Genomic DNA, 13,258 nt, shown 5'->3' on the forward strand with positions numbered 1-13,258 from the left:
AACTCTATCGGCAGCACTGACTATAAACTGTGTATGTGTTCCTGATGTCTCCCTTGCCTCTGAGCCATGTGGAGGACAGGGTCCTGCTTCACAGCCCTGCAGAAAGGCAAGTTGGCAGTCTGACTGTTACCACCTCCTTCTCCCCGTCTCTGCTGCCAGCAACCCTGGCACATCTGTGCTTGTCCAGCATGCCTTGTGCCAACTACCCCGCTCTCATTGTTCTCTCCTGAATGCACCCAACGCCCATGGGAAAGAAGGCTGAACACAGTGTGGCCCAACCTACACAGCCTGTTAGATAATCTCAAGACATGAAAAGATTCTCTTAGCCTAGATTCCAGAGACAGCTTTCTGTCTTGCAGCATAGGCAAGGAAAACACCAAATGGGAATTCAATAAGATTCTTCCTCTATCAGCTTCTGTTTCTAGAGTTAGACATTCACCGATGTAATAATACAATCCTGCATGAGCATAATAACCTTATATAGTATTGATTTAATAATTTTATAATGTAATATTTAATAACAGAATGTTTCTTTTCATGTGAAAATCATCTTGTGAACCCTCTTTAAACATATTTTTCCTTAATTTGAATAATTGATTGATTATGAATAATTATGCGGTTGTCTATGAGTGTGGAATAGAGTCTGAGCTTTGTTTTCACTATCATCATGATGCTGCATCGTATCGTAATTACTGTATGAAGTGGGAAACAGGCACAAGACACGAAAAACATAGGCAGTAACAATAAGAAAATGCAATGATCCCCCATCTGTTGCATTTTACTTGTGTGTTATTTGCCTCCACTTGTTCATTCCACACATATAAAGTTAGGAAATTAAGTGTGTCCAATGGAGAAATAGGATTGGGGAGCATTGATTTGTGTGTATGTGTGTGTGTGTGTGTGTGTGTGTGTGTGTATATATATATATATATATATATATATATATATATATATGTATTTCCCAAGTGGAAGCGGTGATGTGGCCAAAAGCAGATTTATCAAGGCCACGCAGGCTGGCGAATTATGCCAAATAAGAGAATCAGTCTCTCTCCTTTGAACTCTCTGCTGCCTGCTCTCTAATTTTAACCCTCCTTCTTTTCCCCCTTACACTCTGTCTATACTAAACCAGTTTCTAGCTTTAAATCCCCCAGCCCCCAGCCCCCCACCCCCTCCAGCAGCAGATAGCTTGTTTTGTCCTTTTTTACTGTTATCTGTGTATATGCAAGAGCAGTGTGAGCATGGGGTTTTCCCTGTTTTCTCCAAATGTGGGTGTTTTCACACACACACACACACACACACACACACACACACACACACACACACACATATGAATATTTTCATACTTGGGAGGACCATGTAACATGCATTCCCTGGTCGTCAGTGCTGACCATTACAAGTACATGCCTCACCCAAACCATTCCTTTAACTATAATCTAAATCAAAGTTCCAACTAAAAATGTCATTACTCCCAAGGTCCAAAACTCAAAATCCGCACACGACACACACGCACGCACGCACGCACACACACACACACACACACACACACACACACACACACACACACTTATAGCATACATGAGCTGCAACACCAAACCTTCAGGCAGTGTCCAAGAGGCAGTTTAAGAGCTCTGATTATGGGCCCTGCAAGCCTGGTAGGATTCCTAGCATGTCAGAGGGTTTAACAACATCAAAATCACTGTCCAAGTCCTCTCAGCTCTTCCAGACTGGACTGTCTGTCATTCTGTCTCACACAAACATTCAAGCAGATCAGGTTCCTAATGCCTGTAAGGAGAAAAGAGGGAGGAAATATGGCAATACACACAGTAAAGACACCATTTTGTCCTCACTTACTTCAATATGCAGAAATTAGCTTTAGCTTTTCTTAGGGTTGCAGCCCGCAGTTTTATTCATTACTGATTGTTGATGATTTCTGTGCATAATTGTTTTTGTTTATCTGTTATTCAGTAATAAGGTGGTTCATAAAATGAAAACAGTATAAAATGCTTCCTTGGCTTCATAATTTCCTGAAGCCAAGGGTTATATCTCCAAAGTGATTGTTTTGTTCAGCCAACAGTCTACAACCCAAAAATATTAAATTGCCATAATATTAAAGAGAGAAAAGCAGCCATTCAGCACTAGTGTTACAGCTGTGAGTAGTGTTCCACAGTAGTGCAGAGTGTGTATGCTGTGTTTTTATTATGTCACGTGGTTGTCTTTTTCTGTTGTTACACAATAAGAAGAAACACTTACGATTCATCATTTTATTAGCTCTGGCTCTACTGGAAGATTTTGTCAATGAGCAGAGTAGAGCCTGGTGGGACCACATAGAAATATTCACTTATTCACAAACTGTACAAACACACACAAAACGTAGTGCAGGTCACACAGGCACACTCCGACACCATACAGCAATTTGTTTGATTTACACTGTGAGAGGGTCCCCAAAGAGAGGTTTAATTTAATGGGGTAATTATACACTGGGAGAAGAAAGCAGTCACACTCTCACTTATTCACACTGACAAACACACATGCCTCCATGCATGTGCGCGCGCAAACACACACACACACACACACACACACACACACACACACACACACACACACACACACACACACACACACACACACGTACACACACCCAGAGTCCCCAATGGGACAGACTCTGTCTTTGCTTCAAGGACGACTGCTCCTCTCGCTCCAGTCTGATCCTTAGCTCTGTTCACTTCCTCAGTTTTCTGTTGCTGCAGAGACATGATGTGTTCCCTGGTCAGCCAGTCTCTCTGTTTGTCTGCGTGCCAGAGGCTTGCCGACCCACTGCCAGTAACAGTCTCCATGTTAAAGTGCAGACTCACTGGGGAGCTGCAAATATTACTACTGTGCAACTTCAACTAACAGAGTGTCACCTCTTCCAAGCAAAACACACACATGCAGGCACACAACCTTGCACAAAGAGCCACAGACACAAGGCCATGTATCAACATGTGGTAAAGTGTCATGATAAATGCAGTCAAGAGGCAGTGTATTAGTCATGTTGTTAGTGGCACAGCCCCAGAGGAGAAGGTGTCTTCATCAGTCATGGAGGTATATGTAGAGGAGAGAGCAGCTCCAGGACCTCCCATCCTCTCTCGTCACAAAACACAGCATCTAGGGGGAGCTCGTCTTAAAAGTCTGACTGAGGAAACTGGATGAAATTTGTGACTGTGTATACTTAACAGAATGGGTGAGACTTTCCAGTTTGGAAAAACACACAAAAACACATCACTTCCTAGTATTTATACTGAAATGTAAACAGAAATGTTTATGAGTACTGAGTCAGCCTGCAATGATGAAACAAAAACAATCCACCAGCTGGAAAACCAACAGGCACAAGGCCACTAACTTGTTTCCGCTGGTGTAAGAATAGTTGTGTGTGTGTGTGTGTGTGTGTGAGCATGAGCTTGTGCTTGTGTACATGTGTATATCTGTGGTTTGTTCAATGGAAGAAACTTACATGCCTAACTAGAGGTAATGATGCAGTTCTCTCCACCCTGAGGCCCACAGATGCGCAGCAGAAGGCAGCTGGGCTTCAGCTGAGACAGCACTTTCACTCAGTCTGACAAAGTCAGTCTCTCTCTCTTTCTCTCCCACTCTCTCTAATCCAAACTTTGGAGACTGCGTCTCCTAACACCATATTCTTCCATGCAGCAGCCATATTATTTTCTCTCATCACATTCGGTTGACATAAAGCTTGATGAAAATGCAGAGGTGTCAAATAATGGCCAAATTATCATTTGAAAGTGTGGGGGCAGGTAGAAACCAATTGCAGTAGGAAGCAGAGCGAGGGACAGCTAGTAACGGAGCGAGAGAGTAGCTTAAAGCAATCCCAAAAAGGAGAGCAGCAGAGCTTTAAGTCTCGGGGGAATTTGAAAGCCACAGAAATCCAGTTGCGGATATTAAGAGGCTTAATCTAAGAGCTTGCTGAGGCAGAGTTTTGCTGTGTGGGCCCCATCGCTATCATCCTTGACAGAGGTTAAAGAGGAGACGAGGGGGGATAAGGAGGAGAGGACGAGGAGGCAGATGGGAGCAATGACAGGAAGAGGCAGCCGTGTGTCATTATGACAGCCTTGCATGCTTTTATAGGAGAATTAAACATCAACATAGTGCACAAGTGTGTGTGTGTGTGTGTGTGTGTGTGTTTTTGTGTTTTCTATCCAGTCAAAAAGCATGTTGGACATAGTCAAAGCAAGGCAGCATGTGTCAGACATGAGTAGAGGAATCAGAGTCTATGATTCATTCATTCTATAATTACACACAACCAAGCAATCCAACTCTGGTGCAAGAGGCAGGATGACATAAAGCAACACATGCTGAGATAAAACTCATTATCTTCAAGCTGCAGATGTCTGCCTGGAGAAGAGAGGAGACTGGCAGGCAGGTAGAGGAATCCCCACTGCCTCTGTGGCACTCTTGTCTTCTCCGTGGCATTCCCGCTTCATTTGATGTGAATGTTTTAGTATAATGAAATGCTTCAGTGATGTAAATTCTGCAAAGCCCACAAAACCATCAGTATGACCGCATCTGCCGCTGCACTTTGGCGCTTCAGTCTTGTCAACTTGTCAGGAAAACTAGAATGTCCGTCCACAGCAATCACTGGAGCGTCCTTACCGGCCCAAATGCTGCTTTTTCTCACAGTTTAGAGATTGTGTGATCCATTGGGGTATCACATAGCTTTGCTCTGTCCAGAGAGAAATAATTGCTTTTGCAGTGCAATTATGGTTCATTGTGCTTTTGGAATTAAGTAGCACATTCCAGAAAACAACAGTGCACAATTTGTAATGAGGTACATGTTTTGTTATGTTTTTCTCTATTTCGCTCTTCTATTTTTATATTTTATTTAAGAATATTACTTAAGACATTTATTACCAGTACGATTATCTTACATTACTTTTATACATTTGGTTAATAATAAAGAGGGTCGTATATTTATTTATCTCTGTCTTTTTATGTGTGTAGGAGGCATAAACCGGGCCGGGCCGGCGGTGCCAACGTTCCTGCGGACCCCCACGGTGATCCAGCCCCACCTGGACATGAAGCCCTTCCTGCAGTTCCCCATGGAGACCCCCCCTCCTCCACACAGCATGAGCCTCTTCCACAACTTCAACACGGTGAGAATTGATGCAGATACGCAGACACAAAGCAGCATACACATACTGCATTCTTTTAACTCACCCAGTGCAATAAGAAAACCAAACAAGAAGAGCTATGTCCTCCACAAAATCTGGGAGCCCTGTAGTGCATGCAGGACATTAAGGTTGTACTAGCATAGTGTCTGTGTATTTACCCTCATGATGCTTTCACGATCTATGTGTAACATGTAATTTTTAATGCTTTTTTACGCTTTAAAGTGTGTCTTTAAATTGTTGAATTGCTGCTATACCCACATTAATAATTCATTGTATAAGGGAAGCAGGACATTCCTAAGATTATATTATTTCATGTACACACACTCTCTCCTACTCCTTATCAAAGACCTGAGAATTAAAGAGCAGTTCTAAGGCCACCCTTATAGCTGTGTACTTCACAACTGTTTGTTTAATGGGGTCTTTTTTTTAACAGAGAGGAATCTTCCTGTTTCCACAGGCCCTAACTAACATCTCATAATTTAGATTAGACTGTAGAGACATTTGGCATTTCACCAGCTAAGCATAATGTGCCGCCTGCTCCTCCAGACTCCATTAGGGAATGTCAACACATTTCTTGTCAGCAATATGTAAAATCAGTGAACTTTGTAGGTACTGTATGTGGAGCAGTGCTATTCCTGGACCATGTCTGCACCAGAGTTATTCTCTGCATGTGTCAGCCTGGTATATTTAGCTGCAGTTTGAAACGGCGTGACATAGCAATCTCCTGTCACTAATTGGAAATATCTGGCATGTGCTCTGACCACGTATGATACTACGGGGATAGTAACAGGAGTGCAGACACTGTTAAACACGTTTTAACAATACATTCATTTTAATAGCCCTCCATGGGCCATGACATAAGTGGAAGCATTCTCACTGATCTTAAAGCTGCAGTGCACCCAGCAGACATGGATTAATAGAGATACTGATATTATGCAGGCACTCAGTTTCTACTCTTGTGTCTGTTAGCACAGCCCCGGAATCATTCTTGTTAGCTCTTTCTTCATTTTGTCTCGCCGCCTCTGCAACACTCCCTCTGCAATATTCCCTGTGAATCGCTCTTTCCCTCTTTCTGTAACATCCCTCTGCTCCCCATCGTCCTCCTCGGAACATTAACTATGTCTGAAGGTCCATAGGGACCCTGTGAATGATAACAGCTATTGCTGCTGATGACTGCGAGCCAGCCCTGAGTGATTGGTGTTTTACAGCCCTGTGGCCAGGAGAGGGGGCCATAGGAGAGGCTTGGAGGGCATTCTGACCTTATAGCACCACTGCACACTGGCACGTACACATGGACAGGACCTTAGGTCTTGTACTGCATTGCATTAAAAACATTGGAGAATGGTATGTATAGTATATCTTTAGAATGCCTTTTCCAGCTGTAAAAATGCAAAAATAAAAGATACAATTTCGGTTGCCTCATACAGAGGAAGTCATGACTCTCAGCTTTCCCAGAGATGTTTTTATGTTTAAGTTAGTGGTGTGCAGTTGAGTAATTTTACAGGAAGTCCTAGAGTAAAGTGTTTGCAGCTCTCTTTACATCACTGACTATATCTTAGAGCTTGTTGGGCTTTTAGGCTGAAGAATGTTTAAACAATCAGAGAATGGATCTCATCTGCTTGGATCTCATCTCTTTCACATAGCTGTATGACTGGAGGGTGAACTATAGGATTATTTCAAAATAAAGATACCATTTCTAGTGTCTTTGAAGCCAATGGTGTCTGCCTGCACCAATGTACTGTAATAAATATGAATATGCACAATATCTCCATAAATACACAGCATTACAGCGGCAATAATACTGAGAAATGTCCCTGCACTAAGCCGGCCTTTAGCAGCCAGTTATTCTATCATTCTCTCTTAATAAGTGACCTGTGCTGAGTTTGTACAATCTTAATGGGACTCTACTTCACATTGAGGGTTATTAGCCCCACAGCAGAGAAATGGCCTCTCCTAAAGCCATATACAGCTTTAATGGTCCTCTAATGTGATTTGTCCTCTACCTGCCTGTCTCGCCCAGTGTGCCTCTAGACAGTGACGAGGCTGAATTATTTATCTGCGGCAGCTGGTCCTGATATAGACGCATGCTCACACACCTCTGAGCCGAACTGCCTGCCCTGATGTGGACTTGCTCAGACTGCAAAGTCAGGAATTTCCGATGAAGGTGTCTAATCATGCGAAACCGTGTGCAGACTTGTTGAATCTCACCTGCTGTCGGTCTTCCTTTCATCTATATTCCAGTCACCTCCTAAACTACTCACTCTACAACAGCGTGGGTCCTCCTTCATAAACACTTTTATTTCAGCACTAATCTTCCGAGGCTAACTGACTGATGTTTCATCATACCTGTTGCTTCTACAGGTTTCAGACTGAGGCTGGTCAATCAAAAATAGTAACCATTTAGAGTATGTTTTGTCCAGTTCCTCATTGGGGTTATTTGTAATGATGTCTGGCTGAAAGGCATCCCATACTGTATGTCTTAAAGCCACTGTAGCAAGAAACCAGAGAGAATTCTGTGTATTCATGTGTCGTTGGGGGGACTGGTAGGCAGGCTAAAGGCTCCACTGGCTGATGATGACATTTGATAGATGGTGTGATCATGGGGAAGAGGGCGAGAGTCGAGCAGGAGGAGAGTGGGGCACACAATCCTGGCTGCATCTGGACAGACTGAGTATGCATGAAAAAGGGGGAGAGAGAGAGAGAGCGAGAAGGGGAGGAGATAACTGGAAAGCGGAGTGAAGGGAAATGCACTATGGGGAACTGTAAGACAGAGGCAAAGAAAGCAGCTGAGGGAAGAGGAGGTGGAGAACTGCTGAACAAAAGGGACAGGCACTTGTTAGGTAATGTGTCAGTAAAAACCAGAGGGTAAGGGAGAGATTTGAGAAAATCTTTACAGCAGACGATCTTTTGTGGCAACTCAAAGAGAAGCAGAGTGTGTGCCAAAAAAGGAAAAACAAAGAAATCTTAGCTGACAATGCATCACGAGGCACAAGTCCTATTTTTTTGGTGAGTTAGTTCGTATTCAGCATTGACAACTGACCAGGAGGCTGAATGAGTGAGGAAGGGGCAACACATACTCTCAGTCTCGCACATGCTGAGACCCACACACACTTCTCGGTCAGTAGCACACACACAGGAGGACCAATGCAGCTCCAAGCTTCTACAGACACAGAGGAGAAGAAGGTGAGTACCTAAAGGTTTGAACCTTTTGCTGTTTTTTTTGTTTGTTTGTTTTTCACCCGACTGTGTCTTAATCTGAGCACAACTCAAAAGTACTGTAGAACTTCAAAGGCTGTTTTTATCTGCCACAGTGCAGACTACACTGTGACTGCCAGACTGGTCCCATTGAGTAACAGATCAGTGTGCTCCTTGTTGCTGGAATTCAACCCGTCCATACATTTTGTACCAGGGAACTGATCAAACACACTAGACGAAGAGACGAGAAACAAAGAAAGGATGAAAGACAGAAAAATAAATAGTGGCAAGGAGAGAGCAATAAAGAAAAGGAAAGCACAATAAAAATCACAAAAGAGGATGTTATTGAGGTTAGGTGCAAGCCATTGTGCAGTGCCAGGAGATGCTTGGTTGCTCTTTGAGCTGTTTCTCCACAGAAGAGGCTCTGTGGTAACAAAAGGCATTAGGGTGTTTGGGTCTTAAGGCCCAGTGGAGCTGCTGACATGACCACTGAGCGATGCTAAAGTCAGTGATCTGTGTTGTTTACTTACATCTGCCAGAGCTCTCACCGCACTCAGACAGCTCCATACGCCACCTGACATGAGAGTTTCCAAAAGCTGAGTTTTAGTAATCAAGATGACAGTATATATTATGTACTAATTTGCTTTTCAAGATTTAATAAATTTAATTATAAACTAAATATTAATGCAGGAAACAAAGCCAATTTGAAAAACAACTGCTAATTTTCTTAAAATTGGTCAAAGCGACTGAGTGAGTTTTGGAAAATCCCCCTTCAGTTACATCACACTGCTCTGCTCCTACTTCATGAGGACATGTTTTGGAGAGTATTTGGGTAAGAGGCCATGTGAACAGCCGTCCAAAAAGGCTTGTTGGCAGCTGGACAGTGTTTTTAACAGCTGAATCAACTGGATAGATCATTGCTGACCCACACCCAGAGCACTGGATTGACTGGCTGGGGCAAAGCCCATGATTGTACAGTTAGGAATGTACAGTTACTCCACCAGGCCTGCTCAGCCTCTTGTTAAACTTTCCTCAGAGGGGCGATGATAGGTCACAGCATGGACACATGCAGCATGGAGTTGAGGTGACATTTGGGAGAAGTCGGAATGATTTGATCTAAATACAGAGTTGATTGTTTATATATATATATATATATATATATATATATATATGGGTGTTTTATTGCACTTCTTTTGTTAAAGTAGTCATGTTGTTGGTTTCAGCTGACTAATGCATAGTCACCGCTGAGCTATTCTTGCTGTTGTTCAGACAGTTATCATCCACCATCATCATTGCCCAATTTCACCTACGACCCCCCTACCCTGCCCCATCCTTCAACCCCCCACCCTCCAATCCATGTGAATTCACAACAACAGGAGAACCAGCAGAGCCTACTTTAGGCTGTTTCTGGGGAGAGAAATAAGGGGGACTCATGGAACGAAGAATATGGTAAAGAGAGCTAAATGAGATAAGAATGTGCAATGTGAGGATGTCCTGCATGGGCCTCTCTCTCTCTCTCGCCCTCTCTCTCTCTCTATCTATCTCTCCCTGGCTCGTTCCCATTTCTCCCTCTCTTTCTCTTTCTATGTGTCCCAATTCATCTTCCTCTCCCACTCATTCGCTCCTCCAGATGGTGTGTTTCTGTACCGTGCTGTCACCCAGCTAAATGCCTTGGGCCTCCTTCCCATTTCTTTCTTTCGCTGTTTACCCTGTTTCTCTGGAGTTGCCGAGTAACAAGCACTTTTCAGAAATTCTAATTGTTTAAGCTTGAGTTATGAGAATATTCATTTCAGCCTCGCTTTACTCTGTCACTCCTCAGGCCAGAATCTCGAGCCATTTCTATATTGGATGAGACTATTGTTCTGCTTGTAATACAGCTTAAGGTAAAGCTTGGTGATTAGCCAAATTAAATGTATTGATGAGTCAGATTGAGTCATTTAGAGTCTGTCAGGCTCTCTAAACCAACAGGCTTGCATCAGACTTGGAGGACTCGCTGGAACATTCCCTCACTGCCTTATGAATTCAAAACACACACTCACACTCAAATCCATATTGTTCTTCAGGCCAGGATTTTTGTTTCTCTTCATTCCTTTTGAATACCCACACAGTACCACATCATCTTCTAAATGTTGCTTGCTTTATCTGCACACATAGTGCCAGACAGTTGTCTGTGGTGGAAATCCAAACCAGCCATTGACTCCAGACTAATGCTAAGGTCAATTAACAATGATTGCTGGATAAATTCAGCTTCAAACCAAGATAAATATTTGGAATGATGCCCTTTTAGATCAGTACAGGCAAGGTCTTTTGTGTCTGGGACAGAGTTTAAGTGGGAAGCTTAGCCACCGACACACGCTAAAGCATGTCAGTTAAATTTATACGAGGTGCTTAATAGGCGTCCTGGCTGAAACAATTAGCATAGGGACAGTTTGCTGCTACATCCTGGTCAGGATCTGAAGCCTGAGCTTAGGTAGGATGCAACAGGTGTCTCAGTTGTAGCAACACGCTGTCAACACTGTTAAGCGCTGTTTTCTGACTATAAACACAGACATACAGTAAGCACTGGATAGACGCTGTAAACACTTCTGTCAGTGCGCACTTTATCTCCCCCTGTTTGTGGTCATTTTAGGTTTAGTCCCTTGGGCAGAAAAAACTGTGGGCCTCTCTACTCCACAATGGCCTCTACCATCAGAGGCACAGTGACCCCTCACATCATTATGATGTAGCACCAGGACTTTGGGAGCAGAGAACTGCAGAGTATGAATTATAGCTTACAGATTTCTTCTCTTCTCTCTCGTTTCTCTCTATATCTCCTCCCCTGTCATTTTCTGTCAGATGGACCCGGTGCAGAAGGCCGTGATCAACCACACCTTTGGAGTCCCTTTGGTCAAGACGAAGCGGCCAGTTATTTCATGTAACGTCTGCCAGATCCGCTTCAACTCAGAGGTACAGGAACACAAAATAAAGCCACCACATACACAGTATTTCTCTCCCTTCATCTCTTATGGTTTCTTTATTTCCCAAATGGCATTAAATAAGCTATATTCTGCTCTTCATACACATACACCTTTCACAATCATACACATTTTCCTTAGGAATGCGTTGGGGAACGAATAGGATACTATTTGTTCTCCTGAGTACAGGTACTGACACAGAGGATGTGGTACATTTGTTTGGGCTGTGTTCTGACATTTGCGACACCATTTGTTTCAAGACAGTTTAGCAGAAGCAATAATCACTGCAGCACAAAGCTTCAAGAGCTGCTGCAGAAACTGAGAGCGAGAGACAGGATTTTTTTTCCCGGAATTTTCAAAGTGATTTTCTCTTGCTGATTTACAGTTCCAAAGCTTGATTGAGATTTTGAACATGTGGAAAGTTAGCTTCATATGCAGCATGTCATGATGTATTTTATTTTTAAATTTAACGGCACTTTAATCTCTTTGTCCATATGGTGTAGTTTATCTGAACTCATAATGGGAGTTTAATGGCACAATATACCCAAGGGCAACATGCATACATGACTGATGACAAACTAATGAAAACAAAAATCATATGGAAGTATTATTTGTGAAGTGGTACCAACTCATTCTCAGTTTTTCTTTTTTGCTGTAGAGGAATAGGATAGACACATGACAACATCAGTGCCAAATGTCATGTGAGTAGTGTATAATTTGGCTTTGGTTCTCCATATTCAGTGGTGCAGACTTCAGGTCCAGGGCATACATTCATCCACAATACACAACATTAAGGAGTGGACCGGTGCTATATATATTCCTCAGGTCTACAATCATGGTTTTCATTTGGTCAGGGATCTGCAGGGCTGTAATCTTGAGCCTACTCTTTGCACAGTTCTCTGCTGTATATCTTCACAGGCACAGGAAACAGACAAGGATGTTTATACAATGAAATACTTTGAGACCCATCGAAAAGTGGCTTCTTTAGTAAAGACGTGTCCTGTTGAATAAAGTTAGGATATGTAAATCTGTGTAGAATTTAAAGAATTAAAATTAAAATTCCACAAGCAGCAAAGTTACAAAAGAAACCCAGGATACTTACAGAACAGAATCTACTATTTTTGCTATCATTTGTAGGCCTATATAAACCAAAATAAGCAAAATAATGTATGTTATCATGAAAAATAGAGCATTTCTGACTGGAAAGCATGTGCAGGGTGGTTGAGGAAAACTGTTTATACATAGAAGTGAGGGGATAGGGAGTGATACCTTGCAACAGACTTCCCCACACCTGCACAGATCCCCCCTGCTCACAATGGCATTAACACTATGAACAATTGGACAAGTGACTTGAGATACGTCTGACTTCATCTAATTTTCATTTTCCTATTGTTAACCAGGTTAAAATTTTACTGAGATTAAAATCTCTTTTTCTTTCAAGAGAGACCGGGCCAACAAGACAGCATAGAAAATTAATATAATGTAACGAGACTAAGACCCATGTCACACATATCCAATAAAAGAGTCTAGACAAATTTAGGTTAGATCAGTGAAGAAAACAGATTAAGGTTTCATGAGCATTTGGTATCAACAGTGAAACAAATTTTTGTGCACATGAGTGGACAAGTGGAAATGAGTGGAAAAGTAACAATAGGTGACACATACAGCAGCCATGGCCTACTCTATGTTCTGGCTTCTGACAGACAACGGACACACATACACAAACACACATACACACGCATGTGAATCCTCAGGATTGTGATGTGCAGGACTGCACCACCTCTCTGCTGTCATTGTCACTTTCACAGCCAGTGTGCTCAAAGAAAAAGCATACACTGCAAAATACTGTATCAGTAATGTCAAACTTGCAGCAGGCTGTGTGTAGTTTGTGGTGTCCTACAAAGCTCAGCCGGAGAAAAGCTGGCCTCCATATTGCCAGAGAATTAC

General features: G+C 42.6%; 1 protein-coding gene across 4 annotated transcripts in view; it reads left to right on the forward strand.

Moving 5' to 3' along the window:
* The window catches only part of znf385a (zinc finger protein 385A), a 56,800-nt gene that overhangs the window by 22,401 nt on the left and 21,141 nt on the right, over positions 1-13,258 (forward strand). Inside the window, exons 1-3 of one of the 4 annotated variants that reach the window (XM_040153394.1) lie at positions 4,793-4,819; positions 4,993-5,144; positions 11,193-11,303. In XM_040153394.1, the coding sequence (XP_040009328.1) occupies positions 5,067-5,144; positions 11,193-11,303 (189 nt within the window). In that variant the 5' untranslated portion in view covers positions 4,793-4,819; positions 4,993-5,066. Of the gene's footprint in view, positions 1-4,792; positions 4,820-4,982; positions 5,145-7,392; positions 8,346-11,192; positions 11,304-13,258 lie in introns of those variants that run through there. The other 3 variants (XM_040153391.1, XM_040153392.1, XM_040153393.1) reach the window with 3 other exon arrangements.

The sequence above is a fragment of the Xiphias gladius genome, chromosome 18 (assembly GCF_016859285.1).
Source record: "Xiphias gladius isolate SHS-SW01 ecotype Sanya breed wild chromosome 18, ASM1685928v1, whole genome shotgun sequence".
Classification (NCBI taxonomy): domain Eukaryota; kingdom Metazoa; phylum Chordata; class Actinopteri; order Istiophoriformes; family Xiphiidae; genus Xiphias; species Xiphias gladius.